Source organism: Erpetoichthys calabaricus, chromosome 11, assembly GCF_900747795.2.
Source record: "Erpetoichthys calabaricus chromosome 11, fErpCal1.3, whole genome shotgun sequence".
Taxonomy (NCBI): Eukaryota; Metazoa; Chordata; class Cladistia; order Polypteriformes; family Polypteridae; genus Erpetoichthys; species Erpetoichthys calabaricus.
The window spans coordinates 41,704,981-41,730,020 of record NC_041404.2 but is presented as its reverse complement, the minus strand read 5'-3'; the positions used below and the strand labels follow the sequence as shown (position 1 = coordinate 41,730,020).

General features: G+C 34.1%; 1 protein-coding gene across 1 annotated transcript in view; it reads right to left on the bottom strand.

The window, feature by feature from the left end:
- The window catches only part of LOC114660354 (protein diaphanous homolog 1), a 109,185-nt gene that overhangs the window by 22,239 nt on the left and 61,906 nt on the right, over positions 1-25,040 (bottom strand). Inside the window, exons 2-12 of the mRNA XM_051933821.1 lie at positions 21,157-21,183; positions 19,837-19,995; positions 19,159-19,260; positions 13,350-13,480; positions 12,082-12,168; positions 11,862-11,925; positions 11,396-11,535; positions 10,455-10,560; positions 9,768-9,878; positions 9,311-9,429; positions 1,647-1,763 (exon numbers count right to left, since the gene is read on the bottom strand). Of these exons, the coding sequence (XP_051789781.1) occupies positions 1,647-1,763; positions 9,311-9,429; positions 9,768-9,878; positions 10,455-10,560; positions 11,396-11,535; positions 11,862-11,925; positions 12,082-12,168; positions 13,350-13,480; positions 19,159-19,260; positions 19,837-19,995; positions 21,157-21,183 (1,163 nt within the window). The remainder of the gene's footprint in view (positions 1-1,646; positions 1,764-9,310; positions 9,430-9,767; positions 9,879-10,454; positions 10,561-11,395; positions 11,536-11,861; positions 11,926-12,081; positions 12,169-13,349; positions 13,481-19,158; positions 19,261-19,836; positions 19,996-21,156; positions 21,184-25,040) is intronic.

The window sequence follows — 25,040 nt, the reverse complement described above, 5'->3', positions numbered from 1 at the left end:
AGCACTTGTCACTTTTGCACCTACCCCTTGCTGCATGAGTATTGAAGGTGATGTATTTAAGAGGCTCCCAGATGCAACAGGGAGCATACAGCTGACCTGGACTGTCACAGTCTCTAGCAGTAATACAGTATAAACAATTAAAGGTGCCTTAATTTCTTTCACAACTTCACTGGATTTTTGGAATTTACAATTCTTTTAGCAACTTTCGATGAAAGTTCTTTTGCTTTTACTTCTTGATGGACGATGATGAACATTCACCATCAAAGCATTACAAAATTACTTTATTATTTAAAAATACATGTCATCATTAACTTTTGTAGAATATCTACCCAGCTCAGGGTAATGGGGGCTTACCAGAAACAGGAGCAAAGCATGATATAATGCTGAATGGGATTGCCAGTACAGATATTTAGCTTTTTTTTTTTTTTTTTTTTTTTTTAATAGAAAATGGAAATAACATAGTGACTGTAACAGCTTGCATTTCACACTAACATTTTGTTAATTTTTAAATAATGTAATTGCTGGTTGTACTACATGCCCTATATTTCAATAATGTTGCTTGATATAGTCTTGGACTTTGAAACAAACAGTTAAAACCCTGGTGTCTTTTTGTTGTACTTTCCCCTCTAATTTCTCAGATTTCTCATTTCTCTGCACTCTATTAGAGTCAGTCCTATTGTGTGATAGAGTATTACCTTGGGGGTAATGGAATTGCTATAGCAAAATCACTCACTCACTCACTCACTCTTTCTCCATCTCCATCTCCATTCACTGCAAACCCATTAAACAGACCTGCAATTCACTGTAGCTCTCTGGAAAGCTTCAATAAGGCCCTTAAATGAAAAAGTGCACAATATGGCTCTAACATTTAACCCATTAATCACTCAGTGAAGTAGATAACATTCTTCTACTAAATTAAAAGCAGGTCTAATCTTAACAGTGTCACAGAGCATCCAATAGTTCTTCTGATAGATAAGTAACATTTTAATATCACTAATAAATTCTTTGTGTATATTTCCATTCTTACCAAATGTATTTTTTATGCAATACTGTATCACTCTGAAGGCACTTTTGGCAAGAATAAATAAGTTGCACCTATATATACTGTATAACTAAACAATGGAAGCAATTAATTTATGAAGCCAAAGCACAATCAATACCTGTCATTAAAAAATGTTTTTCTTAAGAGGCTTTTTGTTTACATGGCAAGGAAAGTTGCTCTGAAAAATCAGGAATGTTATGTAGATGATATTGTTATATAATAATTCAAATCAATTGTTTACTAATGTAAATTCTCTTGGACTATATACATGTGTGTATGTATATGTATAGAAATGTAAATACCTGTGCATGTGTTCTCTATATATATTCTCTCTCTCTCGGAACTATAAAAGACAAGCTTTGCAATTTATTAACACAACACATTCTTACAGATTTGCAGGGGGAAATTAATAAAACAATTACATTGTGCCATTCAGTGTAATCTAATACAAAAACCTGATTATATTTTCACTTGGCTGCCTTAAATCACATGCAACCCCCAACTCCCTCTCCAAGTATGCAGTGGACAATTATTGTTGCACTGTAATTACTACTAAAAACCCTTCCCACATTCACAAACCACATCCTTTTAACCCATTTCTCACCTGGCAAAGTAGTCATTGCGTACGAGAAGAAGGTGTTGTAAAATGGACAGAAAAAGCCCTTCTGTTTTTGAATCCTTTACTGTATTTTGAATAATCTGGAAAACCTCAGTGACATCAGTACAATGTGGTTAAGAAAAATAAACATTAAAAGTATTAAAACAGCGAATTTAATGTACAAAGCTTTTGAAAGAGAGGAATAAAACATTCACGGTAAAAACAAATACATGCATACAAATATAAACAATAAGACAAATACAGACACACAGACAGAAACATCTTTATTTGTCTATAAGGTGAATTTACATACAGTATATACTCAATCATCTGCATGTCTAGCATTATATTATGCAGGGTGAATGATACTTATAATCTTATATAGAAATATTATGAAACTAGTATCCATTGCCATTTTACAATTTTAGCATATACATTTCCAGAATGTCATGAAACTTATACATTGCCAGCACCTCTTAACTGAATAAGCACAAATGTAGAAAAGATCTCTGTTTCATTAACCATTCAACAACAGGAAAATCTTACACAAATGTGTATAGGCTGTAATAAATATTCATGTGTTCAAATTTATGATTTTTGACTCTAATTCCAGAGTTCTTTATTAAAAAAAGTATTTGGAAAATGCAACATTAATTGCTTTATCTCAGTTTTCCAAATTTCATATATAAAGCAGGGTGCACAAAGAGTGACTAATAGATGGAAGTCAGCTATTAATTTATAATTGTGAATCAAAACTAAAACAAATTCAGGTTCTGCCAGGAAGAACAGCAAATAACCTTAGAACAAGAGAATTTATCTGTCAGTGGGAATGAAAAAGTATTTTCATCTACATATTTTACTTTTCAAAGACATGCATAAAGATCATTTTTTGTAAAATGTAAATTACGGACATTTAGTCCTAACTATTGACAGATTTTGTCCTCAATGTTTATTTTAAGTACAGGATCTCATATTTTTAAAAACATAAGAAAAACAAATGGAATTGACTCTCTAAACAAGTTTACTTCAGATAAAATATCTTTATTTGCATTCAAACTAGTTGTGAAGCGAGCTGCTGTCCTATTATTTAATTCAAATTACAAAACAGTTATTAATTATAGCTTCAAACGAAAATGAGGTAAATGAAAATGCAATCATTGCTTCTGATTTAATATTAGTATTGAAAAGCTATTTTTAGGCTGTATGATTTTATTTTCCTAAAAAGCATACTAATGATGTACTCTTAATTAATGCCTTACTTTTAAAAGTAAACAAAGTTCAATAGCAAAGAATCAGTATAATCCATCAGGTTATATAAAAACTACATAAGGCATTTTGAATTTCTCCTTTAGTATCCAAATAGTTAATGGTTTGGAATTTTTTATGATATTAACAACAAAAAACAAAACAATAATTTACACTAGAAACAGTATTAATAAATATATGGTTATATAACTTTAGTGTAATAATTTTATATAGAATTGTTTTATTACTTTTTTTGTTCTTCAGGAGCCATCTTGTGGTGAAATGTTAAAAATGAAGTACTAACACAGTAATATTTTTAAAAATGAAGAAAAACAATTACCAAAAATAAAAAAAATAAAATAAAATAAACACATAACATACTAACGTCTGGTAATATTGAAAAAAAACAGCACAACATTAAAAATGTGTTATATATAGCTATTTTAATTTAATACTTCTGAATTCTGTGTTATTTTGGTAAAGAAGGCATTTACTCTGGAGACACCTAGTGGTGAAAGTTATAAAAATAACCCAAACACTTGAAAACTTTATCATGTTCTTCACCTAGAAAGCAATAACTTTTATTTAAATGGTAACCTGCTGAACTGAGCAGAATCATTTAAAAATATGTAAGAGATCAAATATATTTCCAGTATTATATTAAGGGATGTGAAACTACAAAAAAGGTGTACTGCCTAATGGTGAAACAGATTTGCTTATTTCCTAGAAAGAAAACAATAAGTGCTTCAGCCTTTTATATTTACTTACTACAGTAACAATAAATCCCTATGACAAACAGTTCAGCCCACCATTTTTCATTCAACCGACAGGAGTCCAGATTACAGAATATGTTTAGTATTTTTCAAGCTGAAGTTTTTGTTTTACCACAAACATGCTATATATGCACTGGTGCTGTGAAACATTAATCGTTTTCTAGGAGTTGAAAAAAAAACAAAAAAACTATATATATATATATATATATATATATATATATATATATATATATATATATATATATATACACACACACACACACACACACACAGGTCCATAAATATTTGGACTTTTTTCTAATTTTGGTTCTGTACATTACAACAGTGAATTTTAAATGAAACAACTCAGATGCAGTTGAAGTGCAGACTTTCAGCTTTAATTCACTGGGGTGAACAAAACGATTGCATAAAAATGTGAGGCAACTAAAGCATTTTTTTAACACAATCCCTTCATTTCAGGGGCTCAAATGTAATTGGACAAATTAAATAACTGGAAATAAAATGTTCATTTCTAATACTTGGTTGAAAACCCTTTGCCGGCAATGACAGCCTGAAGTCTTGAACTCATGGACATCACCAGATGCTGGGTTTCCTCCTTTTTAATGCTCTGCCAGGTCTTTACTGCAGCAGCTTTCAGTTGCTGTTTGTTTGTGGGCCTCTCTGTCTGAAGTTTAGTCTTCAACAAGTGAAATGCATGCTCAATTGGGTTAAGATCAGGTGACTGACTTGGCCGTTCAAGAATTTTCCACTTCTTTGCTTTAATAAACTCCTGGGTTGCATTGGCTATATGTTTTGGGTCATTGTCCATCTGTATCATGAAACGCCACCCAATCAATTTGACTGCATTTAGCTGGATTTCAGCAGACAGTATGTCTCTGAACACCTCAGAATTCATTCGGCTGCTTCTGTCCTGTGTCACATCATCTATAAACACTAGTGTCCCAGTGCCACTGGCAGCCATGAACGCCCAAGCCATCACACTGCCTCCACCGTGTTTTACAGATGATGTGGTATGCTTTGGATAATGAGCTGTTCCATGCCTTCTCCATACTTTTTTCTTGCCATCATTCTGGTAGAGGTTGATCTTGGTTTCATCTGTCCAAAGAATGTTTTTCCAGAACTGTGCTGGCTTTTTTAGATGTTCTTTAGCAAAGTCCAATCTAGCCTTTCTATTCTTGAGGCTTATGAGTGGCTTGCACCTTGCAGTGCACCCTCTGTATTTACTTTCATGCAGTCTTCTCTTTATGGTAGACTTGATTATCAATACACCTACCCCCTGGAGAGTGTTGTTCACTTGGTTGGCTGTTGTGAAGGGGTTTCTCTTCACCATGGAAATGATTCTGCGATCATCCACCACTGTGGTCTTCCGTGGACATCCAGGTCTTTTTGCATTGCTGAGTTCACCAGTGCTTGCTTTCTTTCTCAGGATGTACCAAACTGTAGATTTTGCCACTCGTAATATTGTAGCAATTTCTCGGATGGGTTTTTTCTGTTTTCGCAGCTTAAGGATGGCTTCTTTTACCTGCATGGAGAGCTCCTTTGACCGCATGTTGTCTGTTCACAGCAAAATCTTCCACATGCAAGCACCACACCTCAAATCAACTGCAGGCCTTTTATCTGCTTAATTGATAATGACGGACTTGTCCACACCTGCCCATGAAATAGCCTTTGAGTCAATTGCCCAATTACTTTTGAGCCCCTGAAATTAAGGGATTGTGTTAAAAAAATGCTATAGTTGCCTCACATTTTTATGCAATCGTTTTGTTCACCCCACTGAATTAAAGCTGAAAGTCTGCACTTCAACTGCATCTGAGTTGTTTCATTTAAAATTAATTGTGGTAATGTACAGAACCAAAATTAGAAAAAAGATGTCTCTGTCCAAATATTTATGGACTATGTGTGTGTGTGTATATATATATATATATATATATATATATATATATATATATATATATATATATCTTGACCATACTGGCACGTTACATTGCAGTCGGTGGGGCATGGAAGAGAAGTTTAAAATCTTACCAAACACATTCATTTTTCAAGCTAAGACAGTTGTCGAGTATTGATTTGGATCTTACAATTGTAAAATAGTGTATACATGTCATTTTGAACAAAAATACATCAATAGTATGAGAGTCAACCATTTTAAAAGAAGACCAGCCATGTGCAACAACTCAGCACTTAGTCTTCCTGTGCACAGACTTTCACACCCAGGTACGTGGGTTCCTCTTGACAGTCCAAATCACAGTAAACTGTCTGTGCAATGTGGTTGGTTTTGTTTTTATTAACTTCTACACATACGGTAGAATTTGCAGAAATGAATAGAAAAAACTATCCTTAACATGAAAAAAACAGTACCAGTACTATGTGATGAAATGAGTATTTCCAGATCTCTTTTGCTGTCACAAACATGAATGAAAAACATGGAAGGCACAAATCAATAGTCGAAAGCTGTCTTGGATTGAAAAATGAACGTATCTGGCAAGTTTTTACACTTTTCCTCCATTACCAATCACTGTAAAGCACCAGAGTTGGCAAGATATTTATATTTTTTTTAATTTATAGAAAGCAGTTAACTTTAGAACACAACTCCGTGTGGCAAATACCTGTATACCATATTTGTGAAGGAATATGTTTGACTTAAAAAAAAAAAAAAAAAAAGTCAAACATATCCTAAACAATTATCTACTGCAGGGATACAAGATTAATAATTAAATGCAAGAAACAAAACGGTGCTCGTGCACAGGGGAAACACCCTGTACCTTATATATGAAATTCATTTCTACCTTTTACTATTTAAGCACAAATTGCTCCACAGAGACTAAAGGTGCACTAACATATACCTACTTAACTACCAAAAAAAAAAAATGTTTGAAGGACACATTTGTCTCACCATTATTGAGTGTTATCAGCCATATACCACAAAACAACTAAATTATTTTATTAATATTTAAATCATAGCTATAAGGTTTTACCTAAATGAAAAACTGCTTCAGGAATACGTCCTGTCATAATACAGGCTTTCACTGAATGTTTGCTATCCATATTACTAACCGAGAATGCTAAACCGGATGATGGACGCAGGCACATCCGGCAATGGGCCGTAGCTGCAAAAAGACGTACTGCGCAGGCGCAAAAAGAGTCCGCGAGGGTCGGCTGAGGAGCCGAGAAAGGCGGATAGAAGAGGGCGAGAGAGGCGGATGAGGGGCCGCGAGAGGCGGACAAGACCACAGAAAAAAGGAGTGAGCACAGGAAAAATTGAGAAATGAGGCGCAAAGAGCACCGAAAAAAGGAAACGGCACATAAAAAAGTATTCAAACGCAAGCAAAGCACGAAACACATTGCACACGAAACTAGACCCAAAAAAAAAAAAAAAAAAAAAAGAGGCTCGCGCACAACAGCAAGGCACCCCCCCCCCCTACAGACACCGGACGGGACACACACCAAGAGGGGGATTCAACAAGCCCATGGAACACAAAAAAAAGAACACAAAACCACCCCACAGACCCTACAAGCAAGGGACGGGACACACACAAGGAGGGGGATTCAACAAGACACAGGAACACAAAAAGAAAGAAGACGCTCGCGCGACAACAATCCTCAACCCCCCCCCCCCACACACACACATCCATAAGAAGTGACACCCAAAGCCACATATTCTAAAGTGAACATCAACACCTTCACACTAGACAGCATAGGTGTCAGCATTGGTGGATCTCCTTACAATAAAGCACTATTAACCGTTCAACTGCAGAAAAAGAAACATATTAACAGTGACTGCGATCCTTCTTATTACTTATCCATATTTCGCATGCTGAGAAAGAAACAAGTCATGAATACACGGTCACGGGTGCAAAACGAAAAGGAAAGGATAACAGGAACAAACACACGAAAACGAAAGAAACAACAAAATAGACGGCTATGCAGCATAGGTGGATCTCATTACAATAAGACACTATTAATCGTTCAACCGCAGAAAAGGCTCCGTATTAACAGTGAGTGCAATTCTCCTTATTACTTATCCATATTTCTAAAAGAAAAAATGTCTCGACTCCAAAAACGCAAAGCTCAACTAAAGCTTCTAACTAACGATGTACCTAAAAGTAAAAACTTTATGAACTGCATTAGATCCTACAATGGTTCATTTGCTTTTGCATATACCGGAGTAAATATCAGGCCACCAAAAGGCAATGGCCCGTACTGCTTTCGCATATGTGCACGAATACTGCATCGCATTGGAGCAGTGCACCCTGAAACAAATCAACAACGAAAATATGCACAAATCTACATCCTAGATCCACATGACGCAAACTATCAATCAAAGTGCTGCATCGCAACAGGCAAGGATTCAAAACGAAACACCTCCCGTCTCAGACATACGTTAATGGCAGCGAAGGCTACAACGGGCTTCTCACACAGCACAGGCAAATCGATTACAGCTCCAAAACAACACGTCCCAAATACTACACATGCAACAACGCGCCTCTCAAACGGCACAAGAAAAACATACACCAGTAAAATTCATTCGGATTAATGAATGTCATTTGCAATCATTGTCATTCAGTTCACTTCCCTGAAGAAACAACTGGAAATACAAGTTATACATTTACACGTTGTTGTCAAAAGGGTCAAATTAGACTGCCTCCTTTACATTCATATACTGAATATCTACAAAAGCTTCTAACTAACGATGTACCTGAAAGTGAAATCTTTATCAACTACATTAGATCCTACAAATCGGTATCCACTATGAACATTAACGGTGGCACTGCACGTGACATCCGTCTTGAAAAAATGTTGTTTATTGATGAATGTTCAATGGCATGAAGTCACTTACTCAACACCATTCATAAACTTCTACAAACGTTTATGAATAATAATATTCGATTTGAAGGAAAGGTACTTTTATGAGGAGGAGATTTTAGACAGTGCTTAGCTATTCTTCCAGATGCCATGCACTCAGCTATTGTTCAGTGCACCTTAAAATACGCAGACAATTGGCATTGCTTTCAAAAGATACAGTTAGTAAAAAAGATACGATGTCCAGAACCAGATCATAACAATTGCTTATTACAACTGAGAGATGGTACACTCACCAATACAGATGGACTTCAGCCACAGATTATTACAATTCCTCAAGCCTTTATCTGCGACAACTTAGTTACAGAGACATTTCGAACAGCAATCTCATTAGACCAAATGCCCCTTTTAACACAACGCACTATATTATGTCCAAAAAATATTAATATAGAAAACATTAATACCCAAGTCGTTCCATTACTTCCTGGAGAGACACAACTCTTTCTAAGCTCTGACAAACTTGACTCTGATCACAACAATAACCATCTTAAATGACCTTACAAGTTCTGAGCTGGAATTACCTTTTACACTTAAACGGCGTGTACAAAGAAATTTTCAAATAAACCTTTACACTGTGCCACACACTTTATTGTTTGCTTTCTATTTGCATCATCTACACCGTCACACTATTCTATATCTCATTCATACATCACGCTCTTTGTCATTCCCAACACCAGGGGTTGGCGAGCGAAGCGAGCAGGGGGCAGAGCCCCCTAGTTAAAAAGAAACAACTGAGCTGAATATATAAAGTATATTGCATCAAATGCAAAGATTAATTTAAAAGGATATTCCATTTCAGTTCTGACATCATCCAGCCGACCCCTTAGTTCTTCAGAATCATCTTCTGCAAGCTCATCAAAAACATTTAACTGAACTCTTAGCTCATCATTCTCAACAGCACGAACATCCTATAACAAACAAATACAAATCAAGTGTGTGTAATTGACTGATTAGACCTTGCATTATATTTCCAATAACTTTCTGTTGTAAGTACTATAAACATTAGAGTAAATTAGTTACTTTAAATATATCTACAAATCATTTCTTGTAAAAAAAAAAAAAAAAAAAAAAAAAAAAAGGAGTTAAAGGAAAAACAAATGAATATCAAACAAGAATTTTGAATTTTGAATGTATTTCTATACATTGCAAAATTATAATTTCCTCAGTAGGAATATCAAGTTCACATTCACTGCAGCTTTAAAGTAGCTTTAGAGTATACCTTTAAAAGTGAAAAATAATGGTTCACCTTCAATATGTCTTTCAGTCCAAGACGCATAAGTTCACTACGGATATGAATCCTGAAGTCCAGTTCTTCACCTCGACTTATTAATGCATTTATCAGTTGCATGCAGCTTGCCTAAACAAAAAATTCTTTGTATTAAAGCTAAAATAAAAAATCTTAAAAACAAAATAGGAGAAACAATCTAATTACGTCTTTTTAAACAACATACTATATCTAGTGTCTATAGTTTTGTGAAGTCAGAATGTTTCATTTTAATAAAGTTTATGGAAAGTTTTAAGCAAAACTGTTCACTAGTCAATGACCACTATTTACACCCTCCTGACAAACATACATACACAGCGTATATTTCACTAAAGCAAAAAAAAAACATAAGGAGAAACTGATCAATAGATATACAGAGAGAGATAGGTCAATAGATCTTTATTTGTTCCAAGGGGAAATGTCACATTTTACAACAGCTCAAGGAAATTTATAACAAATCATAATATCCCCCACACTCCAACACATATAAGAATCACAAAAAAGGAAAAAAAATCTCCTAACTTGGCTCATGACAAGAAAGCAGTCACAGTAGTGTTTCTAGACACATTCCTGTTCAGTACTTTGACGGCTAAAAGAAGGCAATGACAAAAAAGGCAAAATGAAAGTATTGGATAGCAACTAATAAAACTATTTTGTTTATTAGCTCACCTTTAGTGGAAAAGAGGGCAGCTTCATTCCAGATAGCAATGGTTGGAACCTTTCAATTTCTTCAATGTCAGCCTGTTCTGTTATTGCTTCCAAAACACGTTCATGACTTTATATGTATATTAAAAAACACTTGGTTAGACAGTGGATGAAACTTCTCGTCCAAATACAAAATTCCTACTTCAGAACAATTTCTCTATGAACACAAGACATTTTATATAATTGGAGACTATTCAGTAGTCTATCAGGTTTATTTGTTTACCTGATAAATTGTTCCAATTTCATTAATTGTAATCTGCAAGTTGCACTACTATTGAAAACAGCAAAACAAAACACAGGCATTTTCTACTGTTTTAACCCCTGAACTATAAATTATATCAGACCTGTTTTTGAAAATTGTGTTTATTGAAAAAGATGAAAAAAAATCCTGAAGCACACTGAAAATCAGGAAAGAAAATAAGCATGACTCCTTCACATAAAAAACGGGCTGAACTCTCAAACTATTTCTACATAGCATGTTCTGACATAAGAAATTTCCAAATCCATCAAATAAAAATTTCATTTGCTTGGCATGACAATGTATGTTTATATTATTATAATATTTTACGTTTACAAGTTTATCTATGCCTTTAAAGTTAGTTTGCAAATCTAAAGGAAATGTTCTCACCACAAATTCAGCTTATTTCTACAATAAACTTTATGTATATGAAGTATAACAAGAAAAAAATCCAATAAAATAAGATCCTGTCCAGTTAGAAGAACATTAAAATTACTTTTGCCAAGTATTCAACTTGATTTCAATACCACAGAAAACAGAAAGAAGAGGCTTTAAAGCTTCTTTGAATAGAAAATGTATATTAACAATAATTCATTTTACTACGTTAATTTCATAACTAAATGTCTACAAACATAGCTTCAACAGTTACTAAAAGTTATCCACTTACATGTTTTCTGGATCATCTAAAATGCATATTGCAGATACTAGTTTTACAGCATCCACCATCATGTGAGGTACTGTAGGATTGATGGCACGTACAAGAAGCTGAATTCCATCTTCTGATTCCAGCATGGCTTTAATACCATACTAAAAATGGAGAGGAACAATGTGAAATATACCAAAAAAGTGAGAACTTAACAGTGATTTGCATTTGCTTAAGATCCTATTTCATTATATATTTTATTGTTGCTTATGCAAATTATCACGATGTTGATGCTTAAAACAATTTAAATTTTAAGCTTAAGTTTTCAAATGTATATACCAAATATTATTACATATTGTACAAATGATTAATGTTTACAGTCTATTAATAACCCCTCAAGTTCAGTTATAAGAAAATATCACTAGAAAATATGAAAAGTTAACTGAGAATATAATAAAATAAGAATTTTTTGTTTTCATTATTTACCTACCCTGTTATTCATGAAGGCTTTTAGACACCTGATAATTTCATGCTGGCACTTGACATCAGTCCCACTGTAAATGTAAAAGCATCACTTTTAACATTTTTTGCATAATAAATCTAAAATACAATATCAAATAATTTATTAAAATGTTTTGTTTCTATGTAATAGCTTTTCGTCAAAGCTTTAAGCTCTTGTGAAACAGCAAAAATTTTAGGTAATGGTTCACCTAAACATTTCATCCTTTTCATCTTGGAGCTTCTTCAAAATGTCCAGAAGCAGTACAAGGCCTTCTGCTCCAAAATTTTGCACCCAGCTTAAAAAAAAAAAAAAAATCCCAGCATGAACACATTAAATGAAATACAGTACATGACAGAATAAATATGCACAGATTTGCAGAAAACAGACATACTACATATATCTGAAGAAAGACTCATACAGCAATCAGTCTGGACCAAGGGTTCCCAAAAATTAAGTCAAGTACCCCCAAAATGTTTTACCACCTGGTAAGGGCTCACCACTATTATGAACCAAATGCTTTGAAACACATTGTGATCTTGCACCTTGACTACTGCCAAAAGTAACCACGCAGCATGATTTGAAAAATAGCAGACCTATTAATTAAAGCAGCTTTACCAGACTTGACACATATGTGATCAAATGCCTCAAGATACCGCTAGGCTATAACCACATTAACAAAGATCAGATTTACTCTTTTTATGACAACTGATGAACACTTCGACTTAAGTTATTGAAAAGACAATCTTTAAAACCAGATTATTTATTTATTAATTTTTAAGAATGACAGACTTACAATTCCAGCACCATGGTCCCGAGCCTGAAAACCATTGCCTTAAATAATCTTAACAAACAGGCGGAAGACTATATACATTATGTTAGCAGAAACATAAATATATACAGTGCCTTGGCAAAGCATTCTGTCCCATGACCAATTCAGAAAAACAAATCCTATAAGAATAGGCTAAAAGAATTCCAGAACAATGTGCAAAACGGGTACATACTTAACTCAAAAAACTTAATGTTGCTGTTGCTCAAAATGATGGGTTTTCAAAGAATTAAAAGTGTAGGGATTTAATACTTATGCAAACAGTATATATTTTTTTCCTTACAATGTTTGTTTCTAATGTAAAACAGTGTCACATTAAATACTTTTGAGTTTCAGCGCTTTGATACAAAAATATCCAAAAAAAAAAATCCTGTCTGGGATGTGTTATTCAGAATTGGTTAAGCAAATTAGCACTTTTCCAAGGCACAATATAAAATATTTACAAGATGAAGCTGTGCTCAATTTAAATTTTAAAACCACTTGCTTACTTAAACTATTAGCACCATGTGTACTATAACAAGGGCTCAGAGAGAATAAAATATAGTCTATAACAAAAGATCACTAAAATTATGAATAAAACTTGGAACAAGGAAAGAAATACCTCTGTATACGTCCCATGTGTCTTTATATCACATCATATTACCTCTTACCTGACAGGATTGTTACTGAGGGAAACTCTGAGACTTTCAAGGACATTCAGAAGGTGGCTGTCTCTAAGACCACTTTTCAGATCCTGAATGTACATCATTGCTGATTTTGAACTTTCTTTTTGGCTTTGGCCCTGTATAGACAACATATATTTACATTCACAAACTATACAGAAAAATGTTTATAAAAAAAAAAAAAAAAAAAAAAAAAACCTTGAACATTGCCAATAATGCATGGATTGATATGTTAAAGTAAGTCCTATGACAGAAACTATTGGGTCCAGGTGAGGTGCTTGCGCCTTTGGAACCTACTGTCTATCTAAGATTTATCAAAGTTTGTTGGAAAATTCAGTAGTATTCATGTCTTAACGCACATCTCGTGTTTTAGCCCACTGAATTATTGATAAATGTATATATTTTAGCTGAAGTTTACACAAAACACAAAAGAAGGTAATATAAGAAACTTCCCCTTGTACCTTAGCTTAGCTTTTGCTACAGGCTGATGAGTAGCAACCTCAAAATGCAGCCAATGTCTTATTTAACCATATGTAAAGTCCTGACTGGGACAATATGAAACTGTGTGTACTGTATTTCTGCTCAGCTTAAGTCTAGATAGGTGAAATTATCATACATGACTACAGAGTCACTTTAATACTTTGTGGCAAAGTAATTAAAACATTTAAGATATTTTTATTACTTTTCTATTTATGACAGCTTTTTGAAATAAGTGAATATTGTTTACTAATGCCCTGTAAAAGGATCTCTGTTGCTTTTTCAGTTTATGCTGTTCTCATGGTTGTGTTTATATAAGTATCTACCATACATGTCAATTTGAAGGCATGGTGTGGGTATTAAAGAGCACTTTTAACTTTTGTTTAAAACAAACATATTCATAGTTCAGAACAATTCAAATCTGGTTGTAGGTCCTTAAGAAAATCTTTAATATGTGGGTGTGAATTGTACATATAAATTGTTATGGTTGTTGGTCATGTGAGAGGTCATGAAACATAACATCTTTTAAGTTACAGGTCATTTTCCCCTTGGGATTAATAAAATATGTACCTATCTATCTATCTACATATACTTATTTAATGCATATTGAATTTTTGAATTGAAACACTTCAGCTGACAATTTAATATATAACAATTAACAAATCAAAAATGTATTACGCAAGCATTTTTTGTAAACAAAAAATAAAATGAAGATCAAAACTACTAAAAAAACAAAACAATTAACAAAATTAAGATAAAAAACTAAAACTATATAAGGCTACTAAAGCAGCTGAAAAGACTAACTGAAATAAAATAATATATTACAAAAAACATTTTCAGTTTTTGTCAGAATAAGATGAACACCCAGGCGGCTTACCTGTGCTGAAGTGTTTTTAAAAATATTCAAAATTCATGACTTTGATTTGTCCAATTTCAATGGTATGGCTCTAACTGAATTCTCCATTGTATTCAGCATTTAACATGTTTTTTCTATAATGAATACTTTCTAATCTACATTTTGGATTATGAGCTTTCAAATACAAAAACTACTAGTAAGATGAAACAGACAATCCACAGATACACATTCCACACTCTTTGGCAAGTGTGCAATCAGTGCTATAGCAAATGTCTAACAGCAAACTCTTAACTGATATAAAGTTACAGAATATAAAAAGTGTCATTATTCTTAAAAAGAAACTAAATTATTTATAAAGAGAAGTGCCTGAAAAGAACATAAAAGCACAGTTCTGTGAAAAGTATTTGCCCCCTTCCTGATTTCCTCTATTTTTGCTTATTCATAATCTCCAAACAAACTTAGTATAATATAAAAAGCCAACTAACGCAAACACAGTGCACAGTTTTTAAATCATTTGACTCATTGAAGGAAAAAAATTCCCCAACACCCATATCAGCCATGTAAAAAAAGTAATTGCTTATTTAGTAATGTGATTATGTGGGGATGCTTTGCTGCTTCATGGCCTGAGTGAATTGTCATAATTGAGGGATGCATTAATTTAGCTCTCTACCAGAAAGTACTGAGAATAACTGGTTATCAGACTGTGACCTGAAGCTCAAGTGCAATTAGGTTATGTAGCAGGACAATGATTCAAAGCAAAAGAGCAAGTTCACCTCTGAATAGTTGGAAAAAAATAAAATTAAATTAAACAAATGGTTATGGATTGAACTAGTCAAAGTCCAGACTTGAACCCCATTGAGATGTTGTGACAGGACCTTAAACAGGAGTTTATAGTCGAAAGCCCTTCAGTGTAGTTGAATTAAAATAATTCTGTAGGGAAGATTGGCCCAAAATATCTCCACAACAATGCCAAAGACTGATCTCCTGTTACTGGAAGTGTTTGACTGCAGTTTCTGGTGCTGAAGGTGACACAACTGAGTATTAAGTTTAGGAAGCAATTACTCTTTCACATGGGTGATATAGGTGTTGGTGAACTTTTTTTCATCAATAAGCCAAATGATCATTTAAAAATTTGGACATGAGCATCAGTAGGCTTTGAGCCCTAGGAACCAAGTTACCCGAACTACTATTTAACACTCTATGATGCTGATCTTTCTGATCAAAAAATAGGTCATTACGATAGCAATTGATGAGAACTCTTAATTAATTGCAGAATTAACAGTACTTGAGGGTTCCTCTAGACTGCCTCTTTCTCTTACACAATTTGCCTCAAAAACTAATCACCACATCGTCACCTCATAATAGGCTTAAGTGTGAAGTTTGGTTATTTTTCCATCTATCCATTTTAGCCCTAGATTGACCTCAAGAAACTGACACACGTGTGCACAGACAGACAGACGTCCATCATCGAGATATTGATGTTTTTGGTATCAGGGAACCCTAAAATGATTTTTCACAAATCTAAAGTTTTTTTTTTTTTTTTTGCTCTTCACCCATAGATGACAGATTATGGTGGGAGAGTTGCAAAGCAAAAAACTGTGTATTGTGTTCACTCAGGTTGCTTTTTGTGTTATACTAAATTTGTTTGGAGATTAGAAACAAGTTTTATGAATAAGCAAATTTAGAGCTAAGAAATACATTTTCATAGCACTGTATATGCAGTATGAGTTTCTCATTCACAATTTCATTCTAAAGCCAAACATCTTAACTGTGCATCAAAAAAGTGTAGTTTTAACTATGCTGTCCAAATAGTTCAAAATGTGAATACGAAATAAACCATCATTGTGCTAAAATGCTCATTACCACAAAAATTCATATACATTCAATTCAATACATAGGTTTGAGAGTTTATTATTATTATTTTAATGCCTTTGAGATTTCATTATAATGAACATATTACAAGTCAGTAAAGCAAAATGACAATTATAAAACTTGTACTAACAGTTATATTGTTAATACCTCAGCTTTAAATATGTTACAAAATGTGTTTTGTTAATACTGCTATTTGTAAATTGCACAAAAATTCATTTTTTTAATATTTGAAATATTTTTAGATTTGGATATTGTAGTACTAGAAAAAGCAATCAATTAGCTACCAAAGAATTAACATTTTTAGGAAGTCTAGTGCACTGGACTTTAAACCACAATTTTGCGAGTTGAACTGATACTTCTGGTTCCGTTTGCGACTCCGACTGAGTCACTTCACATTCCTATGTTGTAATATATAATATCCTAACAAGGTAAGTTTCCTCTGATACAGGTATCAGCCTAAGAAATTTGGTTACCATATGTCAGAATGTTTATTGTAGTAAAAATTATTAAAATGAAATTAAAAATTTTAGTGTAAATCATGATGTACAAGACAAAGATGGTACAAAAACAGATCACCAAGTGATCAAAAATGATTGAAGCTGGGGTAAAAAAAAAACAAACTTGTGTGGCCTGGCTTTTTTTCTATACAATGTTTGTAAAATGCATCCCGACCTATATTTATCAAGAACATCAGAGTAGGAAAATGGTCATAACTGGCTCAGAATTCTCAGAATGATGCAATTTTTGACCTACTCTTAGTAATAGAAGTAAAAGCATTATAATCAGGTTTCCTAATTTAGGAAACTGATCCTAACTTCACCAGGATTTAGGAGAGATTGTGAGTTGTCCTAAGTCGCTAAGAGCAGCTAAAAGATGGGGTTCAGGTAGAAACTGACACACAAATCCTTTGGAAAGCCTGGACAACAATGATCTTGTAAAAAAATCTGACATAGATGGAATAACATTCATAGCAAATCTTGTACATTACATTATCATTCCATCTGCACAGAGAAACCAAGTGCCATCAGCTGAAACGAAAGCATAAGGTTGCTTATAAAACGTAGCTTTGAAATACTGATGATACGAATCTGTAACAACCGTGCATTTCTCAAATTTTGTACCAAACATTTAAATGCCCTTATAACGTGTGAGATAATAGCGCAAAAAGATCTCTGCACCAAATGTGGATAAGCATGCATATGTGAATTACAATTAATATCACAGCTGCAAAACACAGGTGATCATTGACAAAAACTCTACTGTAATAGCGAGCATAATACTCTGAGGATAAGCGAAGTTGGAATACAAGTTAGACAGATAATCTTGGAGCACTGGAGAAATGAAGCCTTTCAGAAAATAAAGGGGGTGATCATGGAGATAGGCACTACACAGTGGAACACAATAAGAACACTGAAGAGTGAACGTGACATCAGAAGCAGCACAAGAAAAGCTGTGGCTAGATTCAGTAAAAATGCAATTTTGTAAGCCATTTTGTGTTGACATAAGAGTCAATAGGTGATTCATCTGAAAGTATGGCTGTGGATAACCCATACATGCATACATCCACCATTTTTCTAAACCTACTTTATCCTGAGCAGGGTGAAGAGGCAGCAGGAGACTATACCAGCAAGTACAGGGAGCAAGGCAAAAAATCCCTGGAGCATTTATTGTTAAATTAATGTAACTGTTACTGGGCTTTACAGTCATTCTGTGTGTATGTCTCAGTCCTTCCATCTTGGTGTTCATTACAATATTATACATGATGTTGCAAAGTAATTGCATGCAGCTTAGCACAGTATCCTTCTTCTTCTTTGATTATGCTTATCTTTGTGGTTAAGTCTCTGAGTTATCATCAGAAATGTCATCATAAGGTGGCAAGTGGTACCATAAAATCTCTATGTCATTCATTCGCAAACCAGAATTCGTACTTTTAGCTGGGGCCAGGACTAAGACACTTTTTAAATATTTCTTATGTCCTTCTCTGAGGTAGGACAAATTCTTATACTCGAGTGACTTTGACCCATAAATTCTTTTTCATATGGGTAGTTTGAAGTAAAATGTTAACTCTGATTAGTCAGAAGTGACACTTTTTACTACCGAGACTATAACAAGTGACTAGTTCAACATAGGATTGTGAACATCAGTAATTAAATTCCTTAGGTATAAAAATAAAAATATTTACTTAGAGATTCCAAATGTGTTAACTTTCTACAAATAGCACATTTTAAACATTCATTTCTTGAAGTGATTTACTTTGTATGAAATGAGCTTATAAAGTGCCTGTTTATTTTATACCTTTCACCGTAAAAATGCAGCTTAACCTGTGTAGTGTCTGTTTAAAATAAGAAATCTCTTAAATAAAAATAAAACTTCACAATTGGCTTAACATTAAGCTCCTGCTCCGCACTGAGTTTAGGTAATGTAATTTAGCAAAGGGATGGAATATTTAGGATTTTATTTTCTTTCTATTATTTTTCATGTAATTTTTGAGGTCTATGATAATCACATTAGGTGATACAGTATGTCATTTTATTAGTTTACTAACACAATTTGTATTCAATAAATTAAAAATGCATTCAAGAAAATACTTACAGCTTTAGAAGTATGCAAATACTGTGAAACCATTTCTCTCTTAATAGCGATGTCCTTTTCTCGCAAAGGCTGCTGCCTTTCCGGATTAAGATTCATATCAACCTGGATAGGTATAAAGCAAAAATAAACAAATAAATAATAATGAAAAAAAATAAGAAGAAGCAGTTTAATAACTAAGAGCACATATTGAAACTGTACTATTGACTATGCTGCATTTTATTACAGTTAAAAGTTAAAAGTAAATGTTAAAGACTATCACTATAAACAATTATGTCTAATATTTACAAGCCTACCCCAAATCCAAAATCTTGGAGAGTGAGCTCAAATTCAGGCCTGGCAGGCCTGAGTTTGCTTTCTCTCCCCATGTTGCTGGATTAAAAGAAAGGAATGTTAAGTTAAGTGGTAACTCTGTGGCAGCCTGGTCTACTCATGGGTGTACATAATTATGTCTTGAGATAGACCGGCTCTCTTTCAGAGTTGGATCCTACTTTTGTATGATGCTGATAGGATATGTTTTGGCACACATAAACTTGAACTGGGCTAAGCAGGGTTTAAGAATGTCATAATCATAAATTTCCATGGAAAAAACAGACATTATAACCTTCAAAATTATAAATGTCAAATGTAGACTACTGCTTTAAATAATATTTGCTCCTAAGCCAATTTAGATACACTCACCAACATCTGTTCAAAAAGCTCAAGTACTGTGGCATCAGGTAGGTCATGAAGAGAGCTGGACTGACCACCAATCTCGTACTGTGCAGCAGATGAATGACGATGAGTTGGATATGGCTTATCCTTTTCCTTCTTCATCCTCATACTTGTAAATCGTTCAAGCTGTTAAGATAAAAATGATTCAAAAACAAGAAATAGATTCACAATAAGAAACCAATCTGATACTTTGTTTTTCTCAATCTTTCCCACCTGCTTCTGAACATCAAAAGAAAACATACAAAAGGTATACTCTACCTGATGTTTATATTGTAATCTACATAAACAATAAACTGAAATGTTTCATTTGAGCACTGGTGCAGTACCTAAAACTAAGTTGGTAGTACATCACAAGCAAATTATAGCACTCTATTCATCAATGCTTGACTTCAGAAATTTTAACATAGGAGCTATGCTAAACACGCTGGATGCATTACTAATCAAATGCATTTATTATAAAAAACAAATAACAGGTTATTACTTATGTTAAGTAAATTATAAGCAAAAAAAAAACATTTTCCAAATGGAAACGAAGAGTTTGCATTTAAAATCAGGTGTTTTTAGTAAGCAAGATGTCCTATGAACTGCATATTCAAATAAGAGGGCAAAGTGTACCTTATTATGAGATTTTCTTTCATACAGTATTTTAGCAGAAACACCACACATGACCTCCAGCTACACAATTTACCCCGGAGATGTAACTTCTAAACAAGGACACTGATTTTCTACATGAATAGAGGGACTAGCATCATTCATCACTGAAACTGTACATCTATTAATATAATAGAATGGATTCTTATTGCACAGCACCTGACTTATTCAAAAACAGAAATCAAGGAAACTTTTCAGACATAACGGTTCATAAATGAAAAGGTCAAAAATAATATAAAGGAAAAAAAAATAAAGATCACATGCAAGTGAAGGGGAATTATAAAAGTAAAGGTGGACTCTTCTTTAATCAAAGTATCCAGATGTGCAAGCCCACTTTAGAGAATAAAGACATATATCCAGGAGTTTTTAAAATGCATCCCTGTAAAAAATGTTTACAAGTTAGTCAAATAAAGGAGACAGAAAAAATAAGCACAGCTGAGCATAGTTTTACTGGGGAATTGTGGGTATACGTACAACCATGATCAAGGGTAATAGCTATTGCAAGCATTATTACTGCTGTGATGGAAAGGTCATGCAAATGCAGTCCGATAAAGCTCAGTGTAAAGTGGGTTAGTTCATCAAAACACTGGAGCCAGCATATTGTAGGAAAGCCTGCAAACAGAAAAACCCTCCTACCTCATCTGGAAAAAGGCGCTTCAATGTCTGTTGGCAAAGAGGGGAAAAAAAACAGTGAAAGAGTCAATCTAAAATAGCCCAATGACACCAAGCAGGAGAACTTAAACATAGGCATCCCGGCATTCAAGAAATTAAAGATAGAATGAAAAGCAAATAAACTCACCAAGAAAAGGAGGCAATGAAGAAAAGCTTTAAAATGCACAATTTAAATGCAATACCCCACATTACGTTTAAACATAAGATACATACATTAGTTTTGACACAGCATGTAAACCCTATTTTAAAAGCTTGAACACACCTGCAAGTGCAAATTACAAGAAGCTTCACTAAAAGAATACTGAATTTTGAAAATCACTTCAGCAAGTAAAATGACACATGGAATTGGAAGCAAGTGTTTATACTCAGTTTTGAATTTCAGAAAGTTTGCGTTGAATATTATCCAACAGGTGGCAGCCTTTCCTTAAAAATAAAACATCTACAGCTATCAAATGCTTTGCGTGAAAAAGTGCCAAAAACAAAAGTTTATGGAAATCAGCTCCTTTTCAGCATCACTTATATTGTACAATACAAGGAAACATGAAATTATAAGTTTGTTTCATTAGATAACACTTTAGGCAAAGGGAAAATTGAAACATTATGTCTAAAACTGCAAACATAACAAAACTAAGTATACAGATAAAATGATTACAAAAACTACAGTAGTATGGATGCATTTGATTTGGTTTGTAAATATACGTTTAAAATAAATGTACTAATTGCAGCCTCTCCTGCAGTGTCACAAGGCAGAGTAAGCAGCCTAACAGCCTGGAACATGGGTCTTCTTGTAAAAAGTTATAGTAAACACATGATTTTACAAAACAGAAAAAAAAAATCATATACTGGTTCCTTGTGATAGTGTCTTCTATATGCAATCAGTATGTGTCATTGGCAGGAAAACTCAAAATAACCAAAGTGCTACTGCGACAAAAAGTGTCAAGAAGGCTTGTGACAAAAGAGGAAAATACTGCAGTAATGGTTCTCATTTCAGAACTTAACACACAAAGAAAAAACTTTATATCAGAAAAAATTATTCAAAAATGTTTTGAGATTTAATAATTCTACAATTTTCCAAATTGTAGCTAAAATTTGTTATCCTCCCATATGTCCCAAGTCCTCCTTACATAGTCTGCATGTTGGATACTTAGGCTTCCTCCTGGTACTTCACTTTCCTTCCACAGTCTAAAGTAATATGAATTTGGTGGATTATCAATCCTAAATAGGCTTGTGTGTGTGTGTTACCCTGCTGTCCAAGGCGTTGCTGCTGCCTTGTCCCCATTATTTGCTGCAGTAGGCCCCAGTTTCTCTGCAACCCTGTTCCAAAGAAGATGGTATAGAAGATGAATGGATTTACAATATGTGTGTGCAATACTGGCAATAAATTATATCTTGATATTTTCTGGGACTTTGAGAATAAAAATTGGACGATATTTTGCATCCTTTAAAAACATGTTTGTAAAAGTCTTACTGTACTAGCATGGTCTTGTTAATAGGATATTAATTATAGCTTACTAATGAGATTAATAGAAACAACAGTTAAGGAAAACAAGTTTATTTATTTACTTAAAACTGAAGTAAAATAACACAAAAACATTTAAATCACCAGTGAAAAATATTACCAAGATCATACAGTGCAAGTATGAGTAAACCATTTCAAAGTGGCATGCAGGATTAACACATAAGACCAACAAAACTATTATAATGAGAGCATTTTAAACAGACACATATCCTTAATATAAACAAGATATGAATCCAAAGGGAATAAAATACTAATCATAACTGAACTACAGGGCATGAACATTATTGTCTGGATAAACATAAACTGCCCTGCTGTAAAGTGAATTGTATAGCATACCAGGAAAAACAAAAATCTGTGTTATAGTGAAAAAGTCCAAAATTCTGTCAGATATGGCACAGGAAAAAAAAAAAAAAAAAAAAAAAAAAACTACAGCATTTGTAAACACATTCTGTCATATATTTCATAAAGATACAAAAAAAAAAAAACATTTTTAAACATACAGTGATCCCTCGCTATATCGCGCTTCGCCTTTCGCGGCTTCACTCTATCGCGGATTTTATATGTAAGCATATTTAAATATATATCGCGGATTTTTTGCTGGTTTGCGGATTTCTGAGGACAATGGGTCTTTTAATTTCTGGTACATGCTTCCTCAGTTGGTTTGCCCAGTTGATTTCATACAAGGGACGCTATTGGCAGATGGCTGAGAAGCTACCCAACTTACTTTCTCTCTCTCGCGCTGACTTTCTCTGATCCTGACGTAGGGGGTGTGAGCAGGGGGGCTGTTCGCACACCTAGACGATATGGACGCTCGTCTAAAAATGCTGAAAGATTATCTTCACGTTGCTACCTTCTGTGTGCAGCTGCTTCATGAAGCGACATGCTGCACGGTGCTTCGCATACTTAAAAGCTCAAAGGGCACGTATTGATTTTTGACTTTGTTTTTCTCTCTCTCTCTCTCCCTGCTCCTGACGGAGGGGGTGTGAGCTGCCGCCTTCAACAGCTTTGTACCGGCGGTGCTTCGCATACTTAAAAGCCAAACAGCCCTATTGATTTGTTTGCTTTCCTCTCTGTTTCCTTTGAAGAGGAAGATATGTTTGCATTCTTTTAATTGTGAGACAGAACTGTCATCTCTGTCTTGTCATGGAGCACAGTTTAAACTTTTGAAAAAGAGACAAATGTTTGTTTGCAGTGTTTGAATAACGTTCCTGTCTCTCTACAACCTCCTGTGTTTCTGCGCAAATCTGTGACCCAAGCATGACAATATAAAAATAACCATATAAACATATGGTTTCTACTTCGCGGATTTTCTTATTTCGCGGGTGGCTCTGGAACGCAACCCCCGCGATGGAGGAGGGATTACTGTATTGCTAACTTCAAGTAAAGATATCAGAAAAAAAATAAAACAATTGTAAAATTCTACTGAGGAAACGTAAGGTTTTCTGACAGAAAACACTAGTCTGTCCACAGCATCTGTCTTCAGAGAAGCATAACAACATGTTACAACATTTCCTCCAAAGCTGAAAGATCTCTCAGAAGGGCTGCTTGAGGAAGGGATGTACAGGTAGTTTTTTGCAAGTTTCTCCTATTTGAGGAAATGTACTTCTTGTATTTTCCACTACTCGAGTGGATTTACATCACTGTCCACCTCAGGTATCAATAAGTAGCTTTTGATCGCTTTTTCAATGGCAGTGTGCAGAGACTCGCCTTCTCTGAATTACTTTTCATTCATTATTTTCTTGAAATAGCTGCTAAAATACTTTTTTTTTTTTTTTTTGCTCTGCCCCTTGTGTCATCACCTGCTCCAACTTCCGCAGCCACAGGGGCAGGGATGGAGTGGGGTGAGGAGGCGGGGATCTGTGCAAGTGTTTTAAATAATGGAAGAAAAAAAACTGCTTTAAAATCGATGATTCCCAAAAAAGAGGGCTTGTGATATAAAACATGCCCAATAGGCATATGCTTCTTATGGAAAAAAAAATAATCTGTTCCAAACCAATTACATGATTTGTTCGAATGGATAAATAATTCATCCAAACTGAATTTATTTTTTTTATTTTGCCCAACACCTATAGGACTCCGTACTAGATCAATTTCACTTAAATTGCATTTAATAGAGGAACAACAGTTTTTGCCACACCGGCTCCACATGCCGTGACTTATCTCGATCTCAGTTTTATTACCTGCAGCGGTTTCGACTATATTCAGTTACATTTGTCTTACAATTATAGGAAAGAATGCAATTGATGTTGACAAAAAAATGAAAGTGATCAAGCAGTATGGGGGAGGAAAAAAATCAAATGCGACTGCATGTGACTTTAAGTTATCCCAC